At 39.8% G+C, this 15,674-nt stretch overlaps 1 protein-coding gene across 1 annotated transcript in view; it reads left to right on the top strand.

Moving 5' to 3' along the window:
* Window positions 1–15,674, top strand: part of SCAPER (S-phase cyclin A associated protein in the ER) — a 135,798-nt gene that overhangs the window by 98,942 nt on the left and 21,182 nt on the right. Inside the window, exons 26-28 of the mRNA XM_083870732.1 lie at window positions 767–996; window positions 4,501–4,656; window positions 13,891–14,128. Coding sequence (XP_083726858.1) covers window positions 767–996; window positions 4,501–4,656; window positions 13,891–14,128 — 624 coding nt within the window. The remainder of the gene's footprint in view (window positions 1–766; window positions 997–4,500; window positions 4,657–13,890; window positions 14,129–15,674) is intronic.

Genomic DNA, 15,674 nt, shown 5'->3' with positions numbered 1-15,674 from the left:
CCTGTGTCAGCCCTCAGGCCATGGCAGAGCAGAGGCTCCACAGAGGGATGTGGGGCTTGGCCCAGCAGCATCAGCCGTGGGGATGTTCCAGGAGCCCTGAGCCCTGACTGCTGCCAGTGTCTGCCTCGAACACTGCAGGACTTCACACACACTCCACTTACTGTTTGATTGGAATAGGGCAGGATTTCAGCTGGATAAGTTACCTTGGACTGCAGAAATGGAAAAATTAAATCAATTTTTAAAAAATTATACTCTCTGTGAGGATTTCCTTCCAGATCTGTATCCTGCATATAGATTTGTCTTCAGATTTACATGTTGTACAGCTCAACTTCACCTTTTTAGGAGTGGGCTCTAGTTAAATGATTTAGAAAAATGAGATTCCTCTGAGATCTGCTCAGAGAGAACTGATTGTTGTGCTTCTGACATGATTGACAAGTGGATGACCTCTGTTGGACAAGTGCAGTGGTCACTGGTGATGTTTTATGCATAAGAACACAATCATACTAATGACATACTCTGCTGCTATCAGGCTTCCTTAGTTCTCAGACACTGCTTTCTTTCGCCTTGATTTACTCTGGTCCAGCTTGGACTATGTGCTTTACCTTATCTTGTGCCTGAAATAGTTTAATGTCCATCAGCACTGCTAGAATGTTACTTTATTATTACTTTTGGTGTAGGCCTATGCAAAGTTGTAAATGTTTCTGTACAAACTTTGATTAGTTTTACTGAATTATGGTTGTTTGTGCTTTTTTTTCTCTTTACTTAGGTTAGCGTCCCAGATGACCATAATGCTACTGCAGGCAGAAGTGTAAATAAGCAGGTATTTGAAGGTTTAACAACAGGACTTCTGAGGGTAACTGCTGTGATTTTCAGATGTCTCATCTCCAGCTTCCCAGATGGAAACAACCACTCTACTGCACTGAAGATATTACAGGAAGTGAAGAGTAAATCCTCACAAGTGGAAGCCTTCAGCTGTAGAGTCCAAGACCTAATCAGGTTTAAAAAAAGATAATGAAACTTTTCTAAGTATTCTTTATGAGAGAGAAAGCAAATTGCATTGATTTAAGAGAGGAACTGCTTTAACCTTAGTGCAATGAGAGTAGTTTGTATGGGTAGTCAAGAAGACTATTGTAATACTATATTCTCAATCAAAAATGTTCTTCAAAAAACTGCGGACAAAGAAATACAGAAACCTAATATTCTTTTATTTTTGGACTTTTTTTTGTGTCCTTTGCATTAGTTTTCTCTCCTGATTACCCAGGAGTAAGCTTCCATATTTTTTTTTCTCAGTTCTCTCTGCCAGTCGTGTATGCTCATTGCCTGTGGTCTCTCATGTCATACATGCATTCATATAAGCTTGTCATAAAATACACATTTCCTATTATAAAAATCGCCCAGTCATTCCTAGAATCTGATCTTACTATGTAGCTGCATTTTAATAGCTGAACCTAAATATATTAGTACATACATAATTAATACATATTTTAAATATATAAAACTAATATATATCCAGCCGTATATTAGACTGGCTAAAAGTTTCACTGGGAAACTATATAAATAGTTATCAATAAATTTTCATATAAATTGCTACCACTGTGTCTTCAGCCCCCTGAAGAAAATAAATTCTTTATATGCTACTAAAAACATGTCACAGTGAGCCTTCAGACATTTCAAAGTCTGGTATGATGCTGATGGAGACAAAAAGGACATCTGGAGGAGGCAAGCAAAACAAGTAGTTGTCATAGATACCAGTGACCTCTAAAACTTTCGTGTTCTCATGTAACTCTCTTTCTCCCCAAACAGGTTTTGATAGAGTGTGAAATTTCAGGATGTTGTATTCTGCCCATTTATGAATGGGAGGGTGGGAGGTCTGTGCTGAGCAGACATCTGACACTGACTGGTCTCAGCACAGGCAGACCCTCAAGATAAGGAGAGACATGAGAATCCAAGCAGGTCCTTCACCTGAGGCACTTTAGGGGATCTGGTTATAAATGGGGAATGAAAGGCATGATGACAAGGTAATGGTGCAATTAGGAAAAAGGAGAGAGGGCATTTTAAACCAGTCAAAAACAGACAAATTCTGTCATTAATGAGAATCTTTCACCTCCAGGTCATTGTATCATATGTCATGGGGAGTTGATTAAGTGAGAGTTTTAGGAAGATGGGGAAAGAAAGAGGAACACTGAATTTTTTTTTGCATAAACACCAATTATCTATATGCTGTCTGGGTATCTAAAGGGTAGCCAGGTTATTTCAACTGTGCTTCTGTCAGTAAAAAGAGATGGAGACAGTAGATTAGAGAGCTTTGACATTCCACTTGTCTGTGTGCTCAATTCCTCAAGGAAAGGAGTGCTCCATGCATCTTCCTGTTGTCTCCAGATGCCTGTGAAGAATAGTCCCAGCAGAATGAAAGCTCTCATCCATTTCCTCTCTGCCAGAAGAGCAGCTGCTTTGTGCCCAGGTGTGGGTGGAAAGGAGGGGGACAGTGGACACAGTTTGCAGGTGTCATGCTGTAGAGATGCTGCTAGGGAAGAGAATGGTGATTAGAAAGGTTGTGCCTTTTTGTGAGCCACCATCTATCAGTATTAGCTCTATTTTGTTTAGTTCTTCCTCTCCTCTCTTTCTCAGAGCTGTTTCCAGCACTCAGCATTTCTCTGTGACTGTGATGTATCTAACACCCAGCTGTGTTCCTGGAATCATTCCACTAGTGCAAGAGAGCTTGTTTGTCACCTGTGATCAGGTGGATTGCTTAGATCAAAATCTGCAAGAAGCATAATGCTAGTAACCTTTCATGTTGCTAAATAGAACAGACAAATTTACCTGCACAGTGAGCGTGCAATTAAAAACCTTTGTGCATCTTTAAGTGTTCTTCAGCAGCTTTAAAAATCTTCCGTGCTGCAGCTCGACTTCTTGCTTTATATCCAGTTTATTCTTAATTCCTTCACTTCTTCCAAAAGCTTTGTGTCAGTAGGGTGGACATTGGTAGAGGGTCTCACTTGCAACTCTGAGGAGAAATTTGTATTTTATCAACAACAGTGTCTGAAAAGGACAAAGTTTTCTTCCCTAATGTCAAAACCCCTATTCTTTCAAAATCAGACTGTAGGACATGTTGTGAGGGACTAGTTATTTTTAATAAACAATTGTACATTTTTGAGAAGCATTATCTAATCAATAGTCTTTATTTACTAGAGTTAATATTATTTAATAATGTTCCCTAGTTAGAGTGGTGTAGTCAAGGTGTAAACTTAAAGCCAATGATATTCCCTTCTCAAGGAGCCTCTGTTCCAAGAGCCATCTCTACCAAGTGGACTTGAGGAGCAGCAGTGGGATAGTGATCTCAGAAGCAGGAGGGTTGGTGTAGACAGTCAGGGTGTTGGTGTAGACAACAGTGAATCACTTGTTGGTGACTGAAGACAGTTGCTTCCCCGTGTCTTTTAAGCAAGGTGGAGGAAAATACAAAGAAAATTAGAGTGGAAAGAAAGGGAGGCGATTGTAGTGGGACCTTGATGTCCACAAAGAGAGCTCATCTCACCTAAGTCAGCAGAATATGCTGATTGAGATGAGCTGAAGTCTGAGAAGCTGGATGGTTGTGGTAGAAAAGGAAAGTAAGTGAAGTGAGATGATATCAGCAAAGTGACATGGAAAAAATAGATCTGTGCAGTGTTTAAGTGGAGTTGGTAATGATCAAAGTATGAGAGAACCTGCTGTGGACAGAGAGATCTTGGTACAAGGGTGCAGAGCAGATTTTTTTGACATATGTTTCCAAGAAATTCAAAGAAGGAACTTCAGCAGTTGTGGTCTTAAGACAGCAATGATGATATGGTCAATCATATAAATAAAAAATAAAGGCATTTTCAATTAAAAAAAAAAAAGATCACCACTCAAATTTATATTGAATTTGAGTCCTGAAGAGGTTTTTTGATCCTGTACTGATCCTTCTGTACTGATGATAGAAGGTTGTTAATATTCTAGTGGTCCTTGAGATGTTGCATATGTATTTATAAGAGGGGAACAAATCCCAACAATTGGGCAGTGGTTGCTATGATGTATGTATTGCTATAAAATGTTACCTGGGTAACATCATAGTCTTCTTGAATTAGTGTGTTCTACAGAGTGTACCTCTTCATGCTAAAAAGAAATTGTGCTGTTGCAGAGCTATCAAGATTATTATAAATCATCTAACTATGGCAAAATTCCATTGTCCTTCTAGCAGTATTCTAAAATAAACATTTACACTCATCTTTCTTGTACAGTATAATACAGATTATCCTACAACTGACAGATCTCGTAACAGAAACTACCGATAGTCACATAGAGCCAGATCTGAAGTTATTGTAATTGGAATTATTTTATTGAGCCCTTTCAGAAAGAGTATTTAAGTAATCACAACCTGCTTTTTGAGTGGTTTGATAGCAGAGAAGCAAAAACTACTTCTTTTGCAATAGTTTTGGCAACTGTTGTGGAACTATTTTTGTAATACACTTTCTCCTCTGTTTGTAGTTACGTGGTGAACATAGGATTGGTGGACAAGCTGTGTTGCTGTTTCCTGTCTGTCCAAGGCCCTGTTGATGAGAACCCCAAAACAGCCAGTTTTCTACAGAGTGCCACGGCAGTGTTGCATGGGATTTGCCAGCTGTGTTTTGCTGTCAGTGGAAGGTGGGTGCCCTGGCTCTGTCAGCTCAAAACATGTTGATCAGGCAGTGTGAGGCTGAGGCAGCCAGCCAGAACTGGCCCACTCTGGGACACAGAGGGACAGAAACAGTGCTGGAGATTTCCTCTGCTCACCCTCTCACTAGCAAACTGTAATGAGTTTCCTGCACCGAGCTTGGTTCTTGTAAGTCATTTTATCAGAATTGCAAACTTTACCTCCTTTTCTCATCATTCCACACAGGCTTTTATCACGGATAGTTTTAAGTGTCCAGTCTGAAGGACTTCAAGAGGTATTTTATTATCAGCTAAAATCAACTCTTAATTGATTTGTCTCTATGATTTGTCTCTAGAGCAGCCTAATTCAACTCTTGTTCTTTAAAATACCACTGTCAGTAAGGGAATTCTATTTTCCATAAAGAAAGCTATTACTGGATTTGTCAGGGAATTTTCTAATGTAAAATGCTTGTTGTAGTAACCTAACCAAGGTTGTGGGAAGTGTGCATGAGCTATGTGCCTGCCAACAAACCTGGACTTCTGGGGTCTGCAGTGTAGAACAGGCTGACACTCATGTGAGAGTCAAAATTTCAGAATTTTGGGCTGCACTTACTAGAACCTACCACACCGCTACTGTTACACACTTCAGGAAAAATCAAAGCTGGCAGAACTTTACAGTGCATTCCTGAAGGGTAAAATGATGCTAGGGTTGAAAAACTAGAGCTAATAAAACATAGGATAAGAAACAAAGCTGTAGGTAAGAGCTGTTGCTGGTAGCCAAGGACACAGACACATGGAAAAAGAACTGCAAGAAATATGAGCCCAAAGAGACCATCCCAACTTACTGAAATTTCCCTTTCTGAAAGCAGCCAACTTGACATTTTAAATTCCAGCAGAGCACTGCCAGAACTCAAATGCTCACTAAATAAAATAATTTAAAAAATCACCCTTCTTTTAGTGGAATAGTAGTTCTAGCTCAGAGTGAGTAATAAAATATTTGCAATTTCTGTAGCAGGCACACACTTCACCAAAATATTAGAGATCTTTGCACCCCAAAATAGTGCAGCACTGCACGAGTACCTCCATCAAGAACATCTGTTCTTTGTAGCACCAGAACAATTTTGGGGGGGATGAGTGTTTTTCTTCACAGTTACACCAAGAAGTGTCTGATTCTGCCACCTCCGTAAACAGCAATGCTCTGGATTTTATCCAAAGGTGCTGGTTTTTCATGTGTGCCAGGTTAGATTGTTCATTTGAGCATGAAAAGAAAGGACAGGAATGAACTTGGAGATTTCAAAACTGTTGTCTTTCAGATCAAAAGCTTTGATGTAACTGATTAGAAGAGCAGTTTAAATCACATGTCTTTCATCACCTGAGCCCACTCTCATTTAAGCAGTGAATGCAGTGTAATTCTGTAGTGTTACTGAAGTCCTCAGTGTTGGAGGTGATTTAAATGGAAAAAGGTACTGCCAAACACCGATCAAGGTGGCAGAAACAGAGCTCAAATTTATTAAAATCTTAAATGTGTCACACTACAGTAATACATGATGTGTGATACCTGATCTGCAGCACAAAAGGCAACCCCTCTGTGAGAAATTCAGATGCCTGTTTCATCCCTGGTGAATGGTGGTGGAGGCAATGCAGCCTTTCCAGTCAGCTTTTCTCATTCTCCCGCTCAGTTGATACAGCCTTGAGCACCAAAGCAGCCTGCCTGTTGCACCCCTGTCCATCCCAGTCACCAGCCACTCTGATCAGCCAAGGTCTGAGGCTGTGGCTGAGATTTGAGAAGCCCAGGAAGTATTTCAAATGCTCTGACACTGTAGCATGAAAAGAAGTTTTGCCAAATTAATGGCAGGCTTTGGCCATTGGTGCAAGAGCGATTTTGAAAAGTGCTTTTCATATATCCTCCTATATAAGATAGTTCCAGGCTGGAAACTTCTTTATGCTCCTTGGTGGTAATCAGGGGATGGGCACATAACATTAACCTGGTTTTTTTAGTAGAACTTTTTTGGGCTGTTATCTGTCATATAGAAAGTTGTCATTCCATACTAAACTCGTGAGAGAACTTTCACAGAATGCTGTCTGGTCTGTGTTCAGATCTCACACACAGCACTCACTAGGAACCTGACACAGGACAGTAAATATTGGGTGGGGTACCAGGGCCACCTCAGGGCTCAAACCAGCCAAGCACAACAGGGAAATCCTGGATGAGCTGTGAGTTCTTTCTCCTGTGCCTTCAGATCCCAGCAGGTTGTTGGGAACTGTACTGCAGCTGTGATCTGCCTGTCTCCAGAGGGCCAGAAGTTCTTGTTTAGAACTCAGGTTTTGAACAATTTAAAGATCCTGTCCTGTGAGTGCAAAGTATGTCAGGCCATTTCTGGAGCTCTGAGGGAGGAAGAGCTGTCAATCTAGACTTTCCTACCTTCCTCAAAAACTTCAAATTCTGCAGAATATTTCTAAACCAAACTCAGAATTGATACCCAGTGTGTATTTGGACAGTTATTTCATGGAAATGATTCTGTAGGCACTGAAGAGATCTTAGTCAAGTCCCTCTCTGCATGTACCTCTACATCAGGTGAGGTGTCACAACAATAATGATTATTTACAGAATGGCCTCAAATGATCATTTTTATGTGTATATATATATAAAAAAATCAAAATTATCTATTAAATGAGGCCTATGGTTGATATAATGTCGATGGTAAAATTTTAAGACATGAATGAAGAAAAGACTTCTTTTATTACTCTGGTAGACTTGTAGGAAAAAATTAAGTCCAAAATGATGGAGTTAGAGTCTTACTAATGTAGAAACATAAATTGGAGCATTTTCAATTTTAAAATCATAAAATGTAATTGAAATAAGGGCATCTATTCTGAACATATGTTGTAAACATACCCTATTATAAGAGGGATTTTCTTTCCATTAATGATCCAAGTCTTTTAAAAAGATTTAACTTTGATATTGATCTTACATTTCAGATTATCATTTTTGATACTGGCTAATAAATGCTTGATTGATTCTTTTAATTGAAATTTTGCTATGGATAGAATAGCACATTTTCCAAACACTGTAGAATACATACAAAAGATCATTTGTTGAAAACCTTATTAACTTGTTTCCCTGTTTCAAGCTTGGTTTTGATACTTTTTATCCTCTTCTTCTAGACAGTGAGATTCATTGAGGCTGATTTGAGACCTCCAACTGGAAGTCCCATTTTTCTGATGCTGTATTGCATCTATAGCTAACAGTGGAGGTGAGAGCTCCTTCCTCCCTGAGGAGTTAAAAAGAGGTGTATGAGAGCTGAAAACACGGCATTGTCCCTTAATGTTTGTAGGGGAAATCAGAAAATGCAGCATGTCTGAATATTGAGTGCTCTCTGCTGAGCAGATGAACCTGACATGTGATACTTAGGCTTGAAAATTGTGGCCTTGGTAATGCTTAACTGCTTTTTGCTCACAATTAGGAGTAACAGTAGCCAAAATTGAAATCAGAGACATTTTTTATTAATTAAATAACGAAAAGTTATTAAATAAACTTTCTATGGAAGAACAATGGGTTGTGTGGTCATATAGATCTCTCGAAATCTGTGTGGAATTGCAGATGTCCAGTTGCAATGTTCAAGATGACAGCCCTGTTTTCCAGAGTGTATCATTGCAAATATGAGAGATACAAGGCCTGTTTTGGGCCCTCAGGTCCTGACTACACATCTGGAATGTGCTTGGCTTGTACCCACAGAACAGAAAACAATGAGCAGACTTGGAATGCAAGGAGCATTAATAAAGGTATGGCCGTGCTGCCTCAGCTCAGTCTTCCCTAAAAGCAGGAGGGAGCACTAACTGAGAGAGAATCTCCATGGCAGGTCCTTCATCAGCATAGCAAAGGTTTTGCTTATGTTCCTTTCTTCTGCCTTCTACTTCTGTCTTCTCCTTCTGCTGCCCAGTGTTCATCAAGCCCCTTTTTCCCTGTTTCTCTAGACCTAAGGTTGCTGTCCTAGAGGTTTAGTGGTTGCTCCGTGGAGGGCTAGAGTTAATGCCTTGTTTCACTTTTGTCCATGACTGTGAGTGAATAAATTCACACTAACAGAGTTAATGCAAAGAACAGGAGGAAAATACTGCATGTAGTGTAAGAGTCAGTCACTGAGGCAGGATGTTCTCTCCAGGAGCAGTGGAGAGCAATAACACAGATACAAGGAGGATACTGCAAGGGGAATATTGCAAATAATAGTCCCTCAAATTCTGTAGGTCCTTGAGAACACCAGCTGTTTAAATATGTTACTGTTTTCTCGATTTCAGAAATGCCTTCAAGCTTCCTGGTTACCCCAGGAAAATACAGTTTCAGAACAGTGCAGTAATTCAATCGTTGCTGTTACATGTTATCTCAGACCAGTGGTGGGATACATAAATGTGTGTCAGCAGCTAATGGAGCTGTGGGTTACAAGCTGCAGTGGCAGAAAGCTGCAGATGCAGAGGCTGATCCAGGAAAATGGTGCCTGTCATGTCACAGATGCACCCAGAAGTGGGCTGGGCTGGCCTCAGTTTTATTACAGTAATTAAGATAATGTCTGTTTTGGCTACTGGATGGTGAATCAGATGCAAGTCTGTCTGAACCTTGGTTTTGCTTCTCACCACTTCCATGGGACAGCAAGTTGTGTCTGAAATTACTGGCAGGTTTCACTTCATCACTTCTGTGCAGCACTGCAATCCCTGCTTGACAGTGGGAATTGTAGCAAGGTCTGACAGGTGCTAAATACTTCTTTGTTCTTTTTTTATCATTATTTTGCCTCTTTATTTTGGCATCTCTTTCTAAAGAAGTACTGAAGATAATTTTAAAATCTTAATAATAAAAACCCCAACGGATTATATTCTAAGCTTCTTGGAAACTCATGTTTCCATTTCACTCCATGTTTTTAATCAGGAGTATATATTTCAAATATACAAACATTATAATGTATACCCTTAGAGGGGCTTGTCTGCTTGTTAGCTCAGCCAGTTTTTAAAACAATATATTTTCAGATATAAACAGTTTGCTCAACAGCTTCAACATATTGAAGCTTGGAGAAATTGTAGTTTTATACTTGTTCTGGAGAGTATGCTGTTTCTTATCAAGCTGTATTGAATTCCTGTTTTTAATAAATAGTGGTGTATTTTAAGCAATGAAGTACCACTGTTTAGTATCTTTCTTTCCTGTGATGGGTATAATCCACATTTTTTAATTCTTAAACCCTTTTTGTAAGTCATAAACCACATTCCTGAGACCAAACTGAAAATCACAGTGGCAGCCCATAATGAAAATTCTGTGCATTTCATTAAACCTCTTTCTTATTTTTAAGATCCTGCAGGTTGTTTGACCCTAAAATAAATATTTGTCTGTTTTTCTGTGTTTATATTTAACACATAATTATTGTGACTGGTAAAGTTTGAAAGCCTGTTTGTTTTCCCAGCTATATCAGCCAATGTCAAAAATCCAGTGGGTCTGGCTTCCCTTCAGGGATTAATTTAAAGGATTTTCTCCATAGTGAATATTTTACTTTTGCATCTGTTACAGACTCAGAGACAATTTTTTTTTTTTAATAGGAGAATTAAGAGGAATTGCAGCTATAGGAATCTGATCTCTTAACTTCAGTTATGTAAAGTCTGATTTTCTGGTGTGACATTGTCATCTTACATTATGAAGGTTTTTAGGAGTTTTTGCTTCAGTCAGTCCCATCAGCACTGAATTTTCATTGGGCTTATGTTTTGAGGTGAACTAAAAATCTGCTAAATGTATGAAACCCAGTGTTGTGTAGACTTGACAAGAATCACTCAGAGCAGTAGAGGCAGAGCTTCATGCCTTATTTTCCATCATTTTATATAGATTTTTTCTATTTTAAAGCCCAGAGCAAGTACAAATAACTTCTTTTACCTTTTTATTGTAAACGTTTAGGCTTAAAGTAATGTAACCAACAGTTCAGCTCAAGAGGACCTGGCGGTCTGTTCACATACACAGAAACTGAAGTACAGGCAACATCCAAAATAATTTTTTTCTGGTAGTTCCTTCAATCCATCAAATCTAGAAGACAGCTTTTTAATTTCTCTTTAACAGTTTCATTCTGTAGTAGCATTAAAGTTTTTCATCTTTTCTGTGAAAAAATCAATGCTTGCATTTAGAGTTATTTTACAATTGACTTTTTAATGTATATTTTGATTCATTCTCTGCGCCAGAGCAGCACAAAATGGTAAAAGGATTTCATCCAGCAATGTAAGCTTTCTCATATGGAATTGTTTAAAAATAATGATGGAGGGAGAGTTGAAAGCAAGCTAACTTTAACCTTTGGTAAAATTGGTCAATCTTCTGATTGCACAGAGTCAGAAAAAATCCTGTGAGGTATCATATGCAGTAATTAATTTGGGGTTATCCTTTCACTATGAGTGTACTTTTCTGTTTTGTACAGCTGAAAAAGCTAAGAGTGAAATTAGGAAATACTGGTTGGCAGGAGGAACTGTGCTCTCATGTGATCCTGTGGCAATAAACCTTCTAGTTAGTCAAGTGTAACTAAGTGATGGTTAGCGCATTTTGGCTTCTACATCCTGCAGAACAAATCCTGGACATCAGAAGGCATTTTGGAGTGAGGGATACCAGAGAGCCCAGACATGCAAAGCACTCAGCTCTCTGTGCACAGGGTGGTCCCAGAGCTGCCAGCTCTCCCTCCTCCTGCAGCCCTCCAGGTCTGTGCCTCCTTGGCTGATGTGTCAGCAGGACCTGGAACTTTGCAGCAGGGATCTGCCAAAGGCACAGCTGGCACGGCCAGGTGATGGCTCAGGAAGTGTCTCTGCTGACTCCATTCACACACACTCACTTAGAGACCACAGAGCTTCAAAATGAAGATTTGGGACGTGAATTCCAGACAAGGAAAGCAAAGCCCTGCCATAAATTGTTGTGCAGCGTAGCCCCGCCCAAACACAACTTGAAATTCTAGTAGTTTTTCCACTTTTTATTCTTTGTGGAGTAAATCTTAAGGTCTTAAGGAAAACAGACACAACTGTGTTGCTTTTGTTCTTACTGTGTTTTACTGAAGATCTGATTTTCTCTCAGAGACTTGTGGACTATTTATGCTGTCTGGAGTGGTTTTTGTGCAGCACAGGTGTCCCTGAAGTAGGCCTGGGGCATTGATACTGGAGGTAGCAGCAGAGGGTACAGCACTAAATAGGTTTTTGAGTAGCATTGAATATTCAGACTGTAAATAGAAATAACTCAGAAACGTTACCCATAAGTGCTAATTTCAGATGAGATCACTCCTTACATCATCTGACCTACTGCTTTGTAAAGGTAAAGATGTGAGGGGACAGTGGTGGAATCAGATGGGTGCCAGTAGAGCAAGACAGCTCAAATACTGTCCTGTCATATTCACTGAGCTCAGGGCTGCTCTGGGACCTGCAGGTTCATGATCCTGCTCTGCCTCCTTCCCTTCCTTTGGACCAAGAAAGTGATGGAGTGCTTTTAACAGACAGAAATTCTCATGGACAGACATTGGCTTCGGTAAGGTGGTGCTTTCTTGCCTGCTTTATTTGCTTTACTAGGAAAAGTAAAAATGACAGAACAAGGTGATGGTTGCCAAAACTTGGTCCTTGCTGAGCTGATGGTTTAGTTTCTCTGTTGAAGACATCTGTCTGTAATTGTAAAAAGCAGGATTAGTCAGGCTGCCTAGAATCTGTGTTGGAAATGTCACTGGGGCCAGTGTTTGTAAGAGAGGGGTGCAGGGTGCTCCTGGTACAGATACAGGAGAGATTATTGAGAGCTGTTCTAGGGGAAAGCTCCTTACTGGTTCTGCTCAACAGGAATATTCTGAGCCCTCTGAGTGTCTGGTCTCTACTGTCTTAAACTGAGGTCTTCAAACTTACAGAAGTTATTATTTTATTCATAATTTTAGAAAATGGTTCTGGTTTTCACTTCCATTTCCTTTGCTTTTAGTACTTACAAAAGGGGAAAAATGCCCTAATTTAAGTTGTCCTTTTATAATGTTTTCTCATGTAATCTATTGTATTTTCTGTTAATTATAAAAAGGAATAATATATACACTCAATCTTTCTAGTCTCTTTTGATATTGACACTTCTTTTTATTTTTTTTAATTTCCTTTTGTTCTCTTTTTTTCCCCTTTTTTTCTTTCTTTTAAAGATGGAAACATAGTACATGAGGTAAAAAACAGACTTTGATGTAGCATATTTTTATTGGTACTGCTTGCTGTGTTTTATTATTTTAGTGTTTCCTTTGATTACCAATATTGACCAAATATGTCTCCAAAATTAAATTCAGGTAATTTATGTTACGGGCTTGAATTAGAATTCAGAGAATATAAGAGTTACTGGATTATTTTGGGGCTTCACTTTATGCTTGTCTGCCCTCCACACATCAATTATCCTCTGGGGTAGTGATATTCTGAGTCTTCCTTAGTAGTTGTCCTGCATCATCTTCTGGGTTATTAATAATGTGAAAAAATATGAGTAGTAAAAGTCATGGAGGATTATGTTAAGTGTTTTTGAAAGTCTGGATGTGAGAATGGAAAGGGCAGTCCTGAGATATTTGCCTATCTGTGCTGATATCCTAGATAACCAAAACCCTTCTCCATTTTTTTATGTGCATAGCCAAAAGATGGCAAAGAAACCCAGTTCCCGTGTGCACAAGCTGTGCTGGTTTGTACTTACGTGTGCTTTGCTCCCCTGCTGCAGTCTCCCGTAACAGCATCTGACTGAAGGAAGAAGCAGTGTTTTCCTACTGCTCCACCACTTCATTCTTAAATTCCTGCAGAACCATTTGATTAAGATCATCTGTTCACAGTAACTTATTTTGCTACTTAGGTAGGCAGTTTGTTCCAGTGCCTGCAGCCCATCACTGTGGCAGGAGAGGCTCTGGGGAGTTCTCCCACTGCTGCTGGCTGCTATTGCAAGCAGCAAAGGTGAGAGCAGGCTGCTGACCCGAGGCAGGGCTTGCATGGAGCCCCTGCGTGCTCCCAAAGTGCCCCCAAACCTCACGCTGGGAGCAAGAGCACGGGCACAGGATGTAAAGTGAGATCCTGAGTGATACAGCTGTGATGCAGTTTAAGAGAGCATGAGACGGTGCCCTAATTATTGCAAGTCTTTTGGAAATGCTGTGGTTTCCTGGCACTTTAGGCTTCAGGTTTACCCTGGTTCCCAGCTGACTGTTTCTCTAACATTTGGCTCCTCCCGGCCCAGCACTGCTCCCTCTCAGGCTCTTGCTGTTTCCTTGGCAGGTCCTGGAGTGTATTTGACAGCGCACGTCAGGACCCCACAGGACTCACAACAGCTCTTCAGGCCACGGACCTGGTGGGAGTCCTGCACATGCTGTACTGTGTCCTTTTCCATGGCACCATCTCAGATCCAAACACAGCCAGCCCTAAAGACAGCTATGCCGCCAACACAGTCCAGGTTGCCATTCAGAGTTTACGTTTCTTCAATAGTTTTGCTGTTCTTGACCTGCCTGCCTTCCAGGTAACAGATGTTTTAAACTTCTCTTAGTGGAAAAATGTTAATTATTGATTATATCTTTGGACTAAGTTTTGTCTTTAAGATCTTAGTTATTGAAAGAATTTTTTAATGTTAGTTTTCGTGCATAAAATTTGTAACTATTGTTACGTCTACCATATAGCTGTGGCTGATGAATTTAACCAGAAAGTGAAAATTTAGAATACATGAAATGCTGAATCAAATCCATTGTCTTCTAACTTCTTTTTTCTTGTTTCTAGCGTAGTACTTTTTATATTTATTAAGCTTCAAAAGTGTAAAAAGAAAATTCTTAGTCAAAAGGACAAAATAACAGTTTTAATTATGTGAAAGGATTTGCTTGTATTATAACCACATATTACATTTTCCAGTGCTTTCAGGGGCCACTTCCTTTAAGATTGTGCAGCTGAAACTGATAATCACTTGGTATCATTTTTTTAGCAAGTAAAATTTTGTTGACCCAAAATTGGAAAATAAGTTTTCATAATTTTTATTAAATTTTAAAAAAATGCTACGTTTTGAGTACTGAGAAGGACTACTTACCTTTTTCTGTGAACATAGTTCAAGTGTAAATAAATGATTTTGCCACACAAATGCTGGTGTATTTCTCAGGTAAGTTGGTAAAGTTGTACTGTTAATATAAAACACCTGTCAGAAAGCATTGCTTTGAAAACACATTTAATAGCATCAATCTTACCCAATTCAATGTAAGGGGTTTCTTTTTCATTTAATGTGTAATTTGTATATGTTGTGCCACACTCCCCATCTGAAATGCATTAAACTCGGCAAGAGCTTTTCACAAGTGAAGAATTCACTGTGGCTCCTTCAGTTGATATTTCTTGCTGTGGATTTTCAGTACATTTGGTACAATCTGTAACAACAGCAGCAAACCTCTGTGTGCAGCAGTGTTCATCTGCAGCTGCAGCACCCAGTCCACTCAGGGTTTTTTTACAGAGACAGAAGTAGGATATTGACTGGAGTTTCTTCGCACACACTACTGACTCTTATTTCTTTCTGTAAATTGAGGTGGTTCCCTCCTACACCTCATTCAGCACCTCTTGATTTGAGACTGGATGTGTATTACAGGTGTATGCCAGAGTCAGGCTTGAACTGGAACAGCTACAGTTTGCAGGGGAGCTGTAGAAAATCACACTGGCTGGAGGGCTGCCCCCTGATATCCCAAGAAACCACTGTTCATCTTTAAAGCACCGTCTCCTGCTTACCCTGTCTGTAATTATCCCTCTACCAATGGCATTATATCTCAGCATTTATAATAAACAGTCAGCATTAACTTCCAAATCCCATGGTCTGTGTTAGTCTGTTCTGCCTAAAATGTTGCAAGTCAGTAACTATTGCATGAAGGGTGGCCAGAACCCCAGCAGTGGGAATTGCTTCACTCAGTTCATGGACATAGGGCTCTGCTCAGGAGTATCCACCCAGCTGTTTGCTGGATTGTGGGCATCGTGATTGTGATGGACAGGCACCCTGGGGTATCCTCAGCAGCTCTCCCTTCTGTGCATTAATGTGATTTGTT

This window comes from Zosterops lateralis, assembly GCF_965231275.1.
Source record: "Zosterops lateralis genome assembly, chromosome: 13".
Taxonomy (NCBI): Eukaryota; Metazoa; Chordata; class Aves; order Passeriformes; family Zosteropidae; genus Zosterops; species Zosterops lateralis.
This window is presented reverse-complemented; position numbering and strand designations above follow the sequence as displayed.